This window comes from Hetaerina americana, unplaced genomic scaffold (genome assembly GCF_022747635.1).
Source record: "Hetaerina americana unplaced genomic scaffold, ioHetAmer1.1.p SCAF_3, whole genome shotgun sequence".
In the NCBI taxonomy this organism is placed as follows: Eukaryota; Metazoa; Arthropoda; class Insecta; order Odonata; family Calopterygidae; genus Hetaerina; species Hetaerina americana.
In genome coordinates this window covers 95,340,560-95,358,452 of record NW_027286874.1, presented here as the reverse complement: position 1 = coordinate 95,358,452, position 17,893 = coordinate 95,340,560, and the positions used below count along the sequence as shown (strand labels likewise).

The 17,893-nt window shown below is 43.9% G+C and overlaps 1 protein-coding gene across 9 annotated transcripts in view; it reads left to right on the top strand.

Annotated features, from left to right (window-relative positions):
* Positions 1 to 522: 522 nt before the first annotated feature.
* LOC139691077 (prominin-like protein) overlaps positions 523 to 17,893 on the top strand; it is a 119,747-nt gene continuing 102,376 nt past the window's right edge. For all 9 annotated transcript variants that reach the window (XR_011701562.1, XM_071588814.1, XM_071588816.1 and 6 more), the window contains exon 1: positions 523 to 1,500. Coding sequence is in view for 8 of the 9 variants with exons in the window: in XM_071588814.1 (XP_071444915.1) it covers positions 909 to 1,500 (592 nt within the window). In the remaining variant the exon portion in view is untranslated. The remainder of the gene's footprint in view (positions 1,501 to 17,893) is intronic.

Genomic DNA, 17,893 nt, shown 5'->3' with positions numbered 1-17,893 from the left:
AGGTTTTCGGTAAACAAATATGCTAATCACTCAGAAAAAATTTCGTAAAGAGAGCATTAGTTTAATCAATTTCTCAATTGCTGATGGGTAATGTTTGGATGATTCATTTGTACTATGTGAAAACGATTGACAACCGTAATAATTTGGCTCCTGTTTTCGTTATTTTACATCGTTTGCCAAAAAAAATGCGTCGGTTGATTTACAATTTCTGTCTCTAGCATGCTAAGTTTCGTGATCTCAATTAACTGCGCTAATCAGTTGTTTTAGAGTCAATTTTATTTCTTTGAAAGCTATTCAAGGGGCTTCGGGTTTTTTTTAAGATTAGAGATGTTTACTTGCTTTTACCCCGCTCTATTCCCACAGCATACATTCTCCCCGCTTCGAGTAAGCTACGCCCGAGAGAACAGCGAGATAAAATAGTTTCAAATTTCACCGAGCGTTTGCCGAAGCGCTGTCGTCGCTCGGTGCTCCCCTCCCCGCGTCGTTCTCCAGCCGACCATTACGACGAGGCATTCCACCCAATCGACAGTCGTGCGGGGCAGGCGGAGGATAGGTGGCGTCGTCCGCCGCATATTCTCTCAAACCGTCATCTTTCTTAAGGCGCTTCTTCCACCTCTTCCTTTTTGGGCTCGGGGAGACAATCATCGTCGATGGACTTCCATCAACCCTTCCGTTACTACCCCAGTGGAAGAGTGTGAATGTGTAGGGGCCGCGCCACCTTGGAGCCCCTGCGAGAGAGGGATTTACGTGTGTGTGTGTGTGAGAGAGAGTGTTTGGTGTGCGATACGTTTTGGGGTAGAGCATCCAGAGGGGGAGGTTAAAGGGGGACCACGTCAATAATACGCAGGCGTGTGTGTAGGGAGGAGAAAAACACTTCGGGATCGCGACGAGCGAGTCGGGTAAGAGAGATGCATCACCTTCTCAGGAAGAGGACGATGTGCGGGGGCGAGGAAAGCAGGGGGGAGGGCGGCGTATTGGACGATGGCGGGTCGTCTTCCTCGGCCCCGGGCCCTCGCGGTCCCCGAAGTGCACGTACGCGACGGACCCGAGGGGCCAAGTTCGCTTTTGCAGCCTGGCCCATCCTCGTGATGTTGGGCCTCGTCGTTCTGATGATGGAGACCCAAGGCGCAACGGCCCGAGCTGCCGGAGGCAGCGGGGGCGGTAGCGGAGTGTCGTCGGAGCTGGAGGAAAGGCGACGCTTGTCGCTGATGGAACAACACCGTTATCTGCAGAGGCAATGGCAGCTTCAGCAACAGCAGAAGAAGAAAGCCCTGCAGAAGATGAGCGCCTCCGGGCAGCCCACGGCCAAAAAGGGCCTCTCTCCTTCGTTCGAGGACCTCAGGAACGTGATGCCTTTCGAACCGGTCGAGTTCAGCTCTGCGAACATCTCGCGCGCCTACCGCGCCTCCTCCAAATTCGATCCACGGGGAATGGGCCACCTCTACCTGGTAACCAACCTGTTCATGGACCACATCCAAAGAGAGGAGCCTTATCCCGACGGTTAGTATTACCTCTTTCCTTATACCCGCCGTTTTCGCTCGCCCTCGAGGGAAGTCGCATTGAATCAAAGAGATTAGAGTCGAGATTGCACGGCTTATAATTGCACATGATCAATAAAAAAATGTGTATGGATTGCCATAACCGCAACGGGGGCATATGCAAACGTCGCCATTGTGCATCCTTTGTCATGCCATTCAGTATTTGCTCTCTGTCGACTTTGCACCTAACTGAGGATGTCAGATATCCTTTTGCTGTTTTGGACAAGGGCGTGAAAAGAGAATTAAAAGTCTATGTACTTATAAATTTCCCATGATAAATAAATATCTGCACTCTTGCGCCTGTGGTTCTCGGTGCGTGAGAATATTGTTAGCGTGCCTCGGACAATCTGGTAGCGATTCTGTGCAAAGTGTAACATTTTTTCCCGCGTGTTTTACTTTTGTGGCCGTGAAGCAGTTTAATGTTGTATGTCTCCCAATACTTAGTCGCTTATAGATCAAATAATTATTCGGTAAACAAAGCCACGGTGATTCTATTGTCATAAATGTGAAGTAAAGGTTTCAGGCTTTGTCAACAAAATATTTGGTTACTTATTTCAATCTACAGCTGAAGAAGTAGGAGGGAAGAATGTTTTCGCTATCCTGGGCATGTCATGAAAATATTAACTTAATATTATGCATTACGATTGAGACTTAAATGTTTATACTTAAACAGGTTTATTATTTTACTTAGCCAAAGTCTTGGTAATGTATTTATGCCCCAATTGAAAATCTAGTCAGAACGAAAAGTGAATAATTTTGGAATTTATTTAGGTGAGAGGTGCCAATAATGCTTAATGTTATGGTTTTGAGATGCATGCTTGACATTGGTTCAAGCAGGAGGGGCATTTGATTAATCTAAACAATGTCATATTATCCACACATATATAAAAAGGTTTGTCCAGAAGATTTGTGCGTGTATCACAGAAATTACTGAATGGATGTTTATTTTCGGAATGCCTCCCTAAGTTTTCGATTACCGTGTATTGTGTAAATAGAGGCACTAATGACAGAGTCGTTCGTGACGTATCTAGTAAATCATAATTTTGTGCCCCAGAACCCAACATTACTAATATATGTGATTAATAATATTGTAATACTTTATTAGCTTATAAAATTTGGCGCCACAGTCCATCAGTTAGAGCAAAATACTAATTGATGTGAAAATAGATATTGTATTTTTTCCGTTATTGTTTTAATTGCACAAGGAATCGTCAACAACTTTGCGTTTCCACAGGATGGGATTTATAAGAGAAATTTCTATCCTGTGGAAGCGCAAAGTTTACTTCATTCTTCCTCGTGCATTACAATGGAATTCCACAAAGCATCGGCCTTAACTATCTCTCAAATTCTTTTTATGCCGACATATAACGTCGACTTTCGACTTTCAAAACGTCATATCCCGGTATAATGTACGTTCCTGGCAAAAAAGAATTGTGGAAAAATATAAATTATTTGTGGAAAATATGTCCATTTTCATTTACTATGTATATCCACGAATTGCATCCTGCCACAATGTTTAATGTTCCTTATTGCTGATCTTATAAACCTGTATTACGTAATATATTCAACAGTTAAAGGAAAATTATAGGGAGAATCGGGAGGTATCAGGATCCACATCTACACAATGCCCCGCAAGCCGCCCCAAGAGCGTGTGGCGTTAGGGCAACCAGCCATGCATGTAGAAATATTAGTCCATGCATTCATTTGAATAATTATTACCCAATATACGAACACACTCGTGCTCATTCACTCATCCATTCTTGTGTACATTGCCGTAATTGGTTGTGTTTGACTAAATCATTAAATATTTGACGTAAGTTGTTTTTTCCAGACGTTTTTAGTACGATCCTGTTATGATTGCGTATTGTGGGAGGGAAGAGCGTCCACATCAATATATGGGTGACGATTTCTATCTCCCTTATTTTATCCCGGTTGTCGAATGTACTAATATAATTTGGGGCCGTGATAATCCCACCCAATTGCAAGAAAACTCCGGTGTCTCATGCCTTTCTAAAAGTCTTCGTACTCGTTCCCTTCGTGAATCAAGAGGCTCCCAACCTAATCCTTCTAACATATCCATAACGCTTGCTTACACTTTTCTCGTAGCAACTTTAAAAAAAAATCCGGCGAATTTTCTCTAAACCTTTCCCAATTCCTTAATTAGTGTTTTCTCGGTGGATCCCATATATTTGCCACGTATTCATATGTGCCCTTACACCACTCTTACTTTTGAATTACATTTTCCTACAAACCGACTAATGAAACCAAGCTTCTGGCATACAAACAGAAGAAAAAATGTCTTACCATGAAACGCAAGCATTAGTACACTTTCTGACACTCCTAAGGGCGTCAGTCATTAATAATAATAATTCCGTGTTCTCATGCTGTAACTTTCTGCTTTTCCTCATTTGCGTTATGGAAAGGAAGGCATTGAAATCGTTTATTATGTAATTAATTTTTCCTTTCCCCTCGTTGAAATTTTGATATCAGACACTCAAATGTGGGCACCATCTCGATTATTGGTTGGAAGTGGAATTGGGGAGAAACGGCGCCTGGGGATGCAGGGACATACGACCGACAGCAGCTGTTTGCGCCCGCACGCGAGCCCCGTGGCAAATCCGTTCCTATGTATCCAAATGGCATTTCGAAACAGTCTGGTGCTCCATTGCCGCCGCTCGCGTTGGTGATGTCAGGAAGGGGGAGGGATGCAGGGTGGGAGGGGACTCGGACAAGAGTAGGAGGACCGGTTTACGACCCTCCGCCATCGTTTCGAGGCCGCTCGAAAACCTCCCCGATGCTCTCCGTCTCGAAAGCCACGAGCAGCTGAAACCGGAGATATCGCTACGCCGAAAATGGTGACTAATCGCGGACGCCGAGCTCACCTGTCTCCGGGATGAAAACTTTACTAAGTGACGTTGGAAGGAGTGGTTAGGAAATTTGCCTTCCTTTGAATTCCACCGCGTTTTCCTTTCCATTAATGCCGATGTTAACAAGTCCACTGAGTCGCGAAATTTTAAATAAATTTAGCGGTTAATAGGCAAAGAGAACGAACGCCCATGTGGTGAAACTCGCTCGTGAGCAAGCCGAACCCGCGACCTCCAGGTGAGCGGGACGCCGAGGTGGCCTCTTGCTTGCGCTCTTCCATCCGTCGGCCGGGATGCTTAGCTGTAATGAAATGAAGGAGGGCGGTTGGTTTTGGCTGCATGGACGCTTGTTTTCGCGCATCCAAAATTCCGTCGCTCGGGTTCCCCTCGCCCCCTCCTCGCGGGGGCACAATGTTTTCCAGAGCATGATCTGCCGTCGGCAGTAACGACGCTGCGGGGGAGACGGAGCCGACCGCGCCCTCTCGAGGACATGTGAATCACGTTCTGCCGCACGATACCCGTTCTCCCACGTGTTGTTGTCCCTCGTCCAAACGCGACTTATTTTTATTTATGAGCAAGTAAGATCCACTCTTATCTCTTTCTTTCTCTCCTGCAGGTTGCTGCAGAAAACGACATGCTCATTTTTTTCGAATGAAAATAGGTTCGTTTGTATGAAAGGACAGTAAGCTTGGTGAATTGCAATTGTTTGCCTTGTTTAACATTCCTAACGTACAGGGGAGGGTGATGTACGGAAACTGATAGTTTGTTGCGTGCCCTACCGTGCCTGCCATACCTTCTACACCTACAAGGGCGTGTGGCGGATGTTGTTAGGTCACTACCCGTAAAAGGGAACAAACCCACATGCAAAAACAACACATACATGCAAAACTATACCCACTGTGGCGCACACTCTCATGCAAAAACCTTACCTTGTTAATTACAATCAATTGAGACCTTATTGTTGACCCTAACCTTGTTTGAGACTAATTCACTCCGTTAGGTTTTGTGCTAATTATTATCTCGTCTAGCCTTAGTTGTTGTACATGTTTTTACTAACAGGTCCTCTCTTTTGCTTAGAGAAGTATATCTTAATGTAGTACCGCAGTGCATTTCCCCGAGGTTGCCATTATCTACGAAATTTGAATTATTTTACATTAACTATTTTAGATAAAAGTTCAGAATTTTTGGATGTTGTATGCTTGGTTTGGATCACACCATACCCCGCACCCAAGCGGGGGCTTGCAGGGCACCATGTTGAAAAGAAAAGGTGCAGCAAGAATAAAACGGTTTTTGTACCTAATTCATCCATGTGTCTCTTCGTTCGTGATAATTTTCATTGAGAAATAAGTTGCTGTTTCGTATTTGCCGTCAAATGTAGTTGATGCAATACTAATACTAGATTCCAAGAAACCGTGGGAGATGCCGCAAGAGTAACTTTTAACGGAGTCCTCCGCTAAATGTGCATTACGATGCAACAATTTCAGAGCGTAAAAATCTTTCGCCTGTGCCCTTTCCGGTCAAGGCGAATGATTTTTACGCTCTGAAATTATTGCATTGAAATAATATATTTTTACGAACTCTCTATTTAGGATGATGAGCTACAATTGGGAAATCTTGAAATGGAAGTTTTCGTGACCAATCATGTACGAGTAAAGAATGAGTCTCCCCCGGCAGTGTAATGCATGCATTTATTATTTTCAACGATGATTCATTCTTGATGGATTCCTTACTGTCGAATTTTCTTTTATTTCATTCAGAGTTCTCAATTTTAATCGGCGGTAACATCGTTTCGATTGGCGTGAATATTTGATTTCCGGTGCGGCCGCCGGGTCACTGAGGCAGTGTTTGTGACTACGCATTTGCGTAACCGTGGGGGGTAACAATACCAGTTCCTCGAGTGGAAACTGAATAGGATTAGTCCAGCGACGAGGATTGCAAGGTCGATGGACGAATGTTGCGCAAAAATGGTTGGTCAACGTGTCGCCGTGGGCTAATGTAATTGGGAGGAAATTCATTGGTAAGAACGATAGAATGAGCATCATCGTGATGAATGGTGTAATTTGTATGCATTGTATTTATAAGTTACCAGACGTTTTAGAAAACTTCCGTTACAGGCACAACGAGATGGGGAGATCACGAGTAATGCTCCACAGTGCTTGACAAAATTGAACATTTATTCCGTGTACAACGGGTCTCAGCATTGTAGGTTGGTAATGTTAATGGTGGTAAATTTTGGTTGATCCCTGGAAACGAATATACGTGTGTTAGAAATTTTAAAATAAAGCAAATATCCTTTGCTCCTCAAAAGTTCTATCCACACGCGTTGAAACCCAAAATGCCAGCCGTTTTCTTCCATTTGCTTTGTGATGCACGAGCAGTCAGCAGATGAATAGCCAATCAGCCTCCCGGGGCACCGTGACCTCGTCTGCGTATGCACGAATGCGTACAGTCATTGCGATGACCATTCTCCTTTCAGAAGAGAGCGAAGAATCTTGTCTAAGCTGCGTCAGTTCATGGAGGGCCCAATGTCTACTTCCTGCTCGTCGTAATTTGACAAAATGTAGATTGGGCTTCGTGTTGCATTTTTAAATGGTCGTGTACGAGATAAATCAGTTCCTCACCGAAGGATTGGGGATGTTAGGCCACTAACCTATATTTTTGGTGTTTTGGGAACATTAATTTAGTCGTGGAGAGTAAGGTAAATATAAACGAGATTTGTTTTTGTTATAATTGTTTTTGCGTAATCGCGGCGGAGTCAAAGCGCAAAGTAGACTGCGCCTTGTCTACTCCCTCAAAAATCGGTCGACTCTCTTCGGTCTCGGGCAGAATCACAAAATAGGGCGAAGAATGATAAGCTGTGGAATCATTTCCAAAAGTAATTAGTCAGTGACCGGTGTGGCCATAATTTGGATGAGATGGAAGCGTTCGTGACGTTGGCATTCATTGGCTGGAAGGCAGTCTCGAATACAAACATAACGAACGATGTCAGCTTTCCCCAATTCTAGGCTCACCCGGTTAATACCTTCAAACTTATGGAAACTTATGGCAGTAGTTGCTTCCGGAGTCAAAGCATCTTCTAGAGACAAGAGTCGGTCTTGATATCCGAATAGAGCTGTCGTGGAAATGAATAGGTGGGAATGATTTGATGCTGCAGGTCGGCTCAGAAGGCTGGCTTGTGTGAAGACTAGAAGCAGGATTTGCTTTGAATTCGACCTCATAAATTAAGGTAAAGCGTGATTACAGTATGAGAGTGGTACGCTCACTTTCGAATTGACAAGCAGTCCGACTTGCCAAATATTTTTCACATGTTTCGGTCACGCATTTGCCTAATTGGATATGGCATCATACCTAATTTAGATTTATTTCCTGCAAGTTGCGCCCATAATTTCACGCTTTAGGATTTGACATTTAATTGTGATCTCTATCACCTAAAATTTTCATTTTCAGAATCTCGAATTTGTCTTTATGTCTGGGAGTAATTTGAAACGGTCCTCGCTTAGATTAATGAAGGCATCGAGCACCAATGCGGACGAGCGAATTTTGAAGTGATGGGAGTAGAGCTCCACGTCGTGTGTCGAAATGACATCGCCTGTACCTTTTGTGTGCTCTTTGTCTCCCGAAAATCGGCCCTTTCCTAGTGACGAGAGAGACTATCTGTTTCGCCTAGGATACCTTCCAAACGCTTGGGTTGGGTTTGTATGACATGGCTACCTACAGGCGCTCGATTGCGCAGAGCAATTAAACCGAAGCCCGGGATGAAGGAGAGTCGTCCCGTGGGTGAAATGTGGAGCGTATTTCGGTCTTCATCTGCATTTCAAACAGGGTTTGGTCGATGGAACGCTCTGATCGTTAATGGAAGCAATTTTATCCAAACTGGTTTTAGCAAAAGTTTATTCCCCGTTCGAACTTCGGGTGATAGAGTTCTCAACGAGTTTTTTTTCTGTTGTTGATTGGTATGGTGTATAAGGAACAATGATGGAGGAAAAAAATGTGGCAACGAAGAGAGACAGCTCGGGGTGTAGGTTTGTCGTTACATTTTTTCTGTATCCTCCATATGTATTTGGGCGAAGGAGTACAGGGAAAGGCCGCTAGGTTAGTGAAAAAACCGTACGAAAGGGCCCAAAGCGTAGCACACTTAATACATAATCCGAGGTGGGAACATTTAGTTATGCGAATACTCAATGCTAGATCAAAACTTTAGAGCATGTGGTTTCGCATCCGACATTGGAGATATAATTAGACCCCCTTATTACATTTTCAGTGTCGAGTATTGCCACAAAACTATGGAGTTAGGCTGTCGAACTTATAGATTCAAGTATTTTTTTCCCGCGCGCGTTATGTATAGATTTGCCTAATACACAGGTTACGTATTGTGATTACATGGTGTATTTCCGAGGGCTGAGACCAATTTTCCTTGGGTCACCTACTGATTGAACGAGCTTTACTAAGTTCTGAGATATTGTGTTATTGAGGCTGGTTCGATTTCCTGCTGCCAACAACTTCGGTGTTAGTCTTCCCCGCCAATGTAGAGCGGGATTAGAATTAGTCCTTCAATGTCACCACGGTATTTTTCAGTTTTCGCGCGTTTTGAGTCCTTGGTTTGTAATGAGTCTCTACCAAGTATTTTACTTGCTCAAAGTGTGGGGGAAGGGAATTTCTAATCCCGGAATGGGTTGCAGTGCAATTTTCTCAAACTCTCTTGACTGCTGACGCCAAGTACTGCAGTTTTTGATGTTATCTGCAAGAACCGCATGAGTACTGCCTCGTCTGATGAATGATCAACAAATAACTTTCCCAATCTTTTCGTCTACATCCATCCCTGCGGGTTATTACGGGGTGTGTTAGGTCACCAACCTTTTAATTTTGGCGTTAACTTGGTGTTGAATGACCGATTATGAATACTTTATGCATATATTCTTCATAATTTTAGACACTTAAGAATATTTGTCAAAAATACCTCTCCGCATGGCACTTAGGCAACCTGAAATCTATCACAAGGGTGGGAGGCTGGATCTTGTCTACACCTGGGCATCCACCAACAAAATTACTTATTACTAAGATCTAGGGGCCTGATGAAGGAGCTTTATGTTTAAGCAGATGGGAAATAATGCAAACACGCAGCTTTACATGAACTTTACAGTGGACATATATGATTCAAGTACCTAATTACTATTCCTTAAGAGATGAACTGCAGGAAATGATACCCAGCCACACTCCCTTTCGGCGGTTTTCGGGACACACTGTACGTAATTTGATTACCTAGTAAATCCGAGTGCTGAGACCAAATTTCCTTGAGTATGTCACCTACTGATTGAACGAGCTTTCTTCTTAAACTGTCGTAGAGCGGAACTCAAAGTCACTATGTCAATGGGTGTTACGTTGGATATCTTTCCCCGTGCCTTCATCTCCAGTGTTTCGTTGCTTTATTTTTCTGAAAATTTTACCGTTAATTGTAGTTGCATCCGCCCACTATTATTTACCTCCTAGCTTCGCTGCCGTTTTTTGATCATGTGTCAATGCTGTATGTGTACCAGAATTAAAGATGTTCCCAAAACATAATATCCTGTCTATAGAGTTTCGCCCGCTACTCAGGCTCTTGCCTGGTGTTCGTGTCCACGAATGCTCAATTCACGTAATGCGCAGTCACCAGAGTTGGACAATTAGAAGTCTTCATGTCTCTGGTTGAATAACTAGTTTCTCGCGCAATACTGCCCTGGAATCCTCTCGACATTCCACTTGCGCGGTCGATTATAATTCCAGTCGCCCGAGTGAATTTTCGCATGTCGCAAGAAACGCGTCGTGCAGTGTGCTCACTCAGATTGCTCATTTCGATGTAATGGGTGACGGGGGATGGAGTGGGGCTTACATTCTACGTACGCAAGAAATTCTGCCTCGCCGATGTCATAGTACCAATATAAGCATATGTTTAAAGCATTGGGCGGCGTCATGAATGACGCGGCCATGCGTCGGCGTGGCTACCATTACTCGTGGACTCCAGTGGTCCCCGGGCCAATGCCAATGACTGAAGAGCCCAAAAACTGGTTCTCTTTTCTCGGGCTCTCCTTCCCCTCTTACTACCGAGGCGCTCTCACTACCTGTGGTCGCTCCCCCGACTAGCCCCGTAGTCTATTATTTCCTAGGAATTCGAATCTTCACGCAAACATTACCCCGAGGCTTCGGCCACCACTCCCTCGTCCTTTCCGTGAAACTCGTCTTCCTTTGATGCTCTCTGAATAAGTGCTGACTGACTCTTGCTGTTCGTTGCCTTAGTCGTTCTGCACTCACTCCTCTGTCTGGGATTAAATGCTATTACTTTGACCGCTCGGTACAGTGTGTCCGACTCTTGAATCATGTGGCATTGTCGGGTTTTCGGCAACATAACCAGTCAACGCGGGAGAGCTGTTATCTGTGCTCCTGCCTTCAGGCCAATTGATAAGGAGTTGTCGGGGGATGAAAGAATATATTAACTAAATCAAGAATAAGATTTCATCTTTTCATTATTCAATTGCTCGTGATTTAATGTTTTATTTATTAGACTTGTTCAAGTTATGGCGTGGGATTATTGTTTTTAAAAACTGGCTGTTGGCGGATGTATTAGTCATTTTTGAGGCATTGGTTTGCATTTTGGTGGTGTGAACTCAAATGACGACAGAATGAATTGAAATTTAATGCGAATTAAATAAATTAAAGTGTATAGTCCTTCAAAGTAATTAGAAAATTGGGGTATGACCACTGGCTTTGTCCTTCCCATGTTAAGATTTGGCACCTGAATGCTATTTAGATTAGTCTTGCTCATTCTACTTCTGGTGGTTGGTCTAGTATCATTCACGAACATCATTGGTATCATTCGTCACTCTATATATTTACTGGTTTTGGGTTAGTGAGACAGATACGATTCTAATCGACGTTTAACTTATTGGCCATAGGTTTGCTTTTTTGAATAAATTCCTCTTTGAAGTTTCCTGTTGATGCTTCATGACCATTCGAGTTATGCTATGTTATATTATTTTTGCATGAGTGTGTGCGCTGCTGTGGGTGTAATTTTCCGTGTTGTTTTTTTTGCATGTGGTATTTTTCTTTTTTACGGTTGGTGACCTAACACCCCCCGCCACACGCCCTTGCGGCGGCTTGCGGGGTATTATGTAGATGTAGATGTTATGTAAATAAACTTAATCGCTGCGCTCCTTTTCGCTTCCAGAAGATTCCAACATACATCTGTGCCATAAAACTGGCTTCTATACTCGAAATATTTCGAATTTGTGTCGGACCTGTGAGTCGATTGTGTGCGCGAATCATTTCACAGAAATTACGTTTTCGTTTGTCACCGCAGCAAGATATCAAGGGAAGGAAGTTGCCCGAGCCAAGTTCTGCCAGGCGGTCGCCGCATTCCTAGAAGAAGAGAAGCTTCTTCCTCGTGGATGAAGGTCTTCGACGGCCAGCACTCGTTGGCTCCCACCTCGGCTCCCCCCCCCCCCCCGCTTCTCCTTCTTCGTATCTCTCTCCCCATTGCCTGTGAGGCACGTCGTGTCTCGCTCGGGTCACTTATGAATCACCAGCCACCCTCTCCTTTCCCCCATCCACCCCACTCGCCTCCCTCTCCCGCACCCAAGACTCATTTATTCCAATTCCAAGGCTCAGTCGTTCGTCTTTGTTTGCTTCATCTGAGTCCATCTTTTCCTCCCCCACATTTATTTTTTGACCATTGCGGTCAGGGTTCGTAATTGCAGCTTGCCGTCCCGTTTCGGCCCCGGGAACTGTTCACTGCTCTCAATGCCCTGCGCAGTTTTTTCCATTGTAACATCCATTCCATCTTAATAGTCGGGGCATTCCCCCGTGGTCTACAGGATTTATCCTTTAGTTCAGTGTGCCTCGTGCTTTTTGCGTGTCATAACCTATATGGGGATATATCCTAAGGTTCATTTGTGAAATGATGAAAAGGAAATCTCTAATTGTGAATTATTCGTTTATATTGCGGAATAGTCTTCATCAAGCAGTTAAACGCTTGAATTTGTTGGTGATCTAAATCATTGGCTTATTATGGCCTAAAATCCACGAATTTAAAATATTTAACGATGCCAAGAATTGGCTAGGATTTTTGTCTTGTGGAGTTATCACATGATCACGACGGAAGAACACAAGTGTCACGTTAGGAATGACTCTACGTCCACATAATACCCCGCAAGCCACCGCAAGGGTGTGTGGCGGGGGGTGTTAGGTCAACACCCGTAAATAGGAACAATTAAGATAATAGGAGCATAAGATAATGCTTAGGTGTGACTAATTTCTTGGAAAAGACGAATTCTGAAGCTTTTCAAGTACCGTGAAATTTGCTTCGCCGTAGCTAACGAAGTTCTCGTCCCTACATTTACGAGCATCAGAACAATCTATGACCCCTTGACGCTTTTCGCAAAAGAGTGGCCTATTGCTTAGTCTAGGTTCATCCTTGCTCTTATGTCTCCAAAATGATACCTTTCTCTACTAACCTACCGCAAATTAAATGCAAGGTTTCGGACCCTGCGCGTCTGCCACAGTCATGTTAATTATCGTTTCAATATCGGTTACTCGCAAACTGGTGATGCCTAAGAACTTTTTTTTGGCCTAAGGAGTACTTTAGTGGGATGGTTCCATGATGATGTTACAATGTGTTCCATGATGATATACCGTGTTGTTTTGTTCAGCGGCATATACGATCATCACTCTTGAGGTCTCAAACTATTTAAGTAGTTACTATCCTTGTGTGTGGATTGAATCCATGTGATAACATGGATTCATCACAACCACAGGGTGGATACATAAGTATTTCGCGAATTTCTATATTTGATTTGTTTCCATTCCCTAATTGAATTGTACGTACCGACGAATTGAAATTGCTAATGGAATGGAATTTCATGCGGTATGACTCCGAATTCATTCATTATTCTCGGAGGCATGAACTTCCTCGGTTGCCAGTCATCTCCAGCCAGTGGAGTCTAATTCCACCACCAGAGCTTCGAGTTGAATTACTTGTTTAATCGTAGTGGCCAACTGTCTCTCAGGCGGACACCTTTGCGTCTAAAATTTTCGGAAGTGATCTTAAGCCCTTGAAGCATGATATTACCAACTCAGGTCGGCATGCCGTCGTCTGTTGGCCCCTCGCGATATTTGGCGTTGGCAGCCAAGGTCATTAATCAAGGTCACGACGAAGTTCGGAGATAGTTGCCACGTGACCAGCTCATCCTTTTCTTCTCCTTCCTTCGTCGGTGGTATTGAATGCTCTACTGCTCGACACGGTCAATTTGTCCCCAGGAACGATGCTTCCGTTCTGTTTAATGCCGCGAGAAAATTGTCATTGCGCGGCGGCGAATAGGATTGTTTTTTTCCGTCTTCCATTGTTCTTCCGAATGCGAAGTTTGATGTAAAATCTCACCCGGCATGGTGTTTATTGTGTAAGAATCGCCGCCGCATCGGAGATTTTTATCGTGTAGTAGTTTAATCTGGTTTGTCGCTCGCAAATTACACCATGGAGTAAACATCCTGGACGCCTCTGAAAATTTTCCAGCGATTCGAAATCGTCTCGCAAATGGGTGAGCTGCGCGTATGTTATGAATAGAATCCTTTCCCGGGTACCCTCATTCACAAAATTGCTCCTATTATTGGGAGAAGTTTCAGTCTCCATTTGTCCCCACCCTCCAGCTCCGGGCGCCAGCCGTAATTAATATTAATTCCTGCATCTTTAGCCGCTCTATCTAAGACGATGAAATATGCGAGCTCTCATTTAATTTCGCTAATGGTTGTTTATTTTACCCCCAACTCCCTTCTTGCACACCTCAAAGCATTCTTCTCTACAGCACAAATCGCTGGAAGCCCCTAGCGTTCGTATTGCGGGGGTCGTAACAAAAGACTCGGGCCCCTTTGTCTCAGCCGACCCAATTACAGATGTGGAAAGGGGGGAGGGGAGGAGAGGGGTTGGATGGAGTTTTTAAGCACAGTTCTTGAGTAATTAAATTTTTGTTTGCATGCGATGTGCCTTTGTTTCATTTTTTTTCTTCGTTACCCAGTTGGTGTTTGCTCGCACGGTTCGGGCCCGAGTTAGGCCTCTCATGGAGGTTGCAAGACGGTATCGTTGCGCGAGGGTGTGCGTCTTGTTTACACAGTTTCCGTAAAGAGCTCCCTCATTCCTCTCTCTCTCTCTCATTTCATTTCTCCGAACCCTTTCATTCTCGTCCTCACTTCCAAGGTGGTGGGTTTCCTACCTTCTGGAACATCAAAGGTATCATGCCTTCAAATACGGACAACGATAAGCGTTTAAAGATTTGCAATTTCGAAACCAACTTTTTTCGTGCTTCCTGTCGTTGGAAGACGTGGAAATAATTTCATATAATTCTCTTATATAAGGAAGCGGTCAGTCGCTGCTGGGAATTATATAAATCATTAAGTGAAATGAGTTGTGCGCGCTTAACAATCTGTTAACATGCATGTAGTTATGTGAAAGACTGGGTCAAATATGTGATTATAGTAGCCTATGTTTTTAATCCTGGACATGCGCTTTAGGTGCTTCTATTGATTGAATCGACTCAATCATAGATTTTTTAATAGACTAATAAAATCTCTTGTCGCTTTTATCATATGCTGTGATTGTACAAAGTCGTTAAAAAGAAACGTTAAATGTAAAGGCCATGTTTCCATTAAAGTGGAGGATTATCTTTTCCGGGATGATTTCTCTAGCTGTTCATTTATTCAAAATTACACATTCTGTGAACGTTTTTCCGGACTCGGGAGAATCATTTTCTTCCGCAGGATGTAATTCCATGTGTATGTATTCCCTGTTTTTGACGTACCGGAAAGTGCTTGAATGTAATTTTACTCGACATTTGATTTCGTGGAGCTACTTATTATAATTGATGGCTATTTAAGTATTAAAAGCACTATGTCCTGTTGCACAAATAACCTGAAGCTCCTCTAAATTTTACCTGTTCTCTATACGGGTCATGCATAATGGCTGTGGACTGCTATTACAACAATGGTCTCTTTCGTTCAATGTTTTATGCCTTCAGTAGATATACTTCCTTCGTGATTCGATCGCTTGAAATATTTTCTCCCCTGTGCCATTTCCTTGAAACCATTGCACAGCTTTTTGGAATCTCGGACAGCATGGCCGTTCATTTCACCGAGGATTTTTTTTATCGCCTTTGTAGACAAAACGCCCTGTACCGTATCCAAGGTTGAATGGCGCAGAGGAAATTCTGAAAAATTAGTTTACTTGATCGCTTGTGCATAAAATTTTTTTCCATACTCCTTGCATCGTCAAGTTAAGCCGCGTTTGACCTCTTTGATCTTATTTTTTGCGGCTAAGGCATTTCCTTCGTATTTCGCATTAATCGGATTAATGCATGATCACTCCGTGCTTGAAATTTTCTCCCCATGCACGAAATGCAATTAAAAAAATGGGGTCAACCTGAAAGCTTAAATTAATTAATTTTCGAAGAGCGTTTGCTCCTTGCAATAATTCTAGATATTCGTTACTAGTGGTGCCTTTCATTAGGTACGAGTCTCAAAATATGCTTTGAAACTTGTTGCGTATATATTGTTTGCCCATATTTCACAAGATTATTTTTCATCCTTGTGAAGCTGGTGGGCATTTTATTTTTATTGTTCCCCGATATTTTGAGCCGCTCCCATCCCTCTGTGGTGTAGATATTCTGAGCTGATTATAACCAGTACGGGTGAACGCACCCTAGTCTTGTGGAAAAATGTTGGTTCATTTTTCGAACCTTCTGAATGAGTTGGATGGGGTTCATTTTGCTGAATAATTCTTTGATCTCGAAGATTTTTTTCAGTTGTGTTATTCACACCCGAAACATCTGATGAGGTAATTATTAAATCAATTAGAGGGTGGCTGTGAGCGAGGTAAGTCTCCCCCCCATAGACGCCGCTCACGAAGAAGAAGAAGTAAATCCTTTTCCAATTGGTTGGAAACTTATTTATCCATTGAATTCTTTGATCCCATCATTCGCGCTGCCCACTGGCCGGAAATGCCGTAATCCCCTTTGCTTGGGACAAGAAGGCGTACCTTTTTTTCCCACCTCTCCGCCGTTGACCGGCGATTGTCCTATCCGGTGAGATTGGATTTTTTCCTTCCTTTCTCTCTCTTTCTCTTCCCATCCTCCCTCGCGTCCTTCCCGTCGATTAGTCCACCCTCGCTCAATCCCCCTGAACATTCGGCCCGTGCATTTCATTCCCGGGGCCAAGTGGTCGTAAATTGACTGGTTTGGGCTTAAGGATTGTAAGTGGAAGGAACCTCGGTTAAGATGGCGCCCCTCCCCTCCCCCATCCCTCACTATACCTGCCATTCTATTTTCGTTCTTCCACCATCACGTCGGACGAACCATGAAATATCACGAATGCAAGTTAAAGCTTGAGGTATACGCTTTTGTTTTCCGACGGTCACAGTTTCCCACCCACCCCCCTCTCTCTCTCGTATTTCGTGGGTTTTCCTCGTTCGTTTCTTTTTTTTTGCGACGCGCTCCAGGCTGAGGAACTCCACGCCTCGGTATCGATTGTCGAGGCAGGGAGCTACTGCTAAATGTGCGAATTTATATTTATTTATTCGGATGGTATGGAGCGCTATTTCTCTCACGTCCTTTCTCTTTCGTCTTTTATTTTTTGTCCTCTTGGTGGTTATCTGTGGAATATTTAGTGCGGATATTTATTACTCGGATTTGTTCCGTTGGTTCCAGTAGGAGTCGAATATTTTCTCAAGCTCCGACGAAGCGAGGGAATTTGTTTTATTAAAACCGTGCCACCGTGAAACGGGATGCTATAATCCAAGGAAATAATTCAGGAGCGAAATTTTGTCGAATGACAAATTTACGAGGAGTTTATATCCGGAGCTCTATTGCTGAATTAAATTTACAGTTAATTGTAGGGTTTCGTCGGGTATCCCTCGAAATTTTCTGCGCGCGTGTGGAACATTTTGTGGCTCGAAGTTCCTCTGCCATGGAGGAAAGGGAACGTTATGGGTCGCGCAAAATGCTCCCCAAACATATCACACCTCGAAAGATACCTCGGCAAATTTACATTGTTGATAGTCGGCTGAATAACGCATTAGTTCAAGTTATAGAATTACCAGCCTGTTAACGCTTCTCATTTACTTCTCTTACGGACACCGGTGCTTGCGGTGTGTTCAAGCCTGTGTGCTTGATGACGAAGCTTCCATTCTCGCCTGCATTATTCATTTGCCCTTCTCGATTGGGCATTCATGGGAGGGTTAATGGTGCCCCATTCCGCGTAAAAGTATCCACCCGCCACCTCCATCCTACCTGAGGACGGCAACGGCGTCAGCCTTCGCTCTGCGACGCCTACGCATCATACCTGGGCCGGGATAAATTCTAATTTTCACGGGCGGAAGTGTCCCCTTCCACTCTCTCTCTCTCGAGTTCCGTCTCGTGAGCTCTCATCAACCGACGCTACGCGTCTCCGACGCCCCGCTGCCTCCCCTTCACATCATTTCCT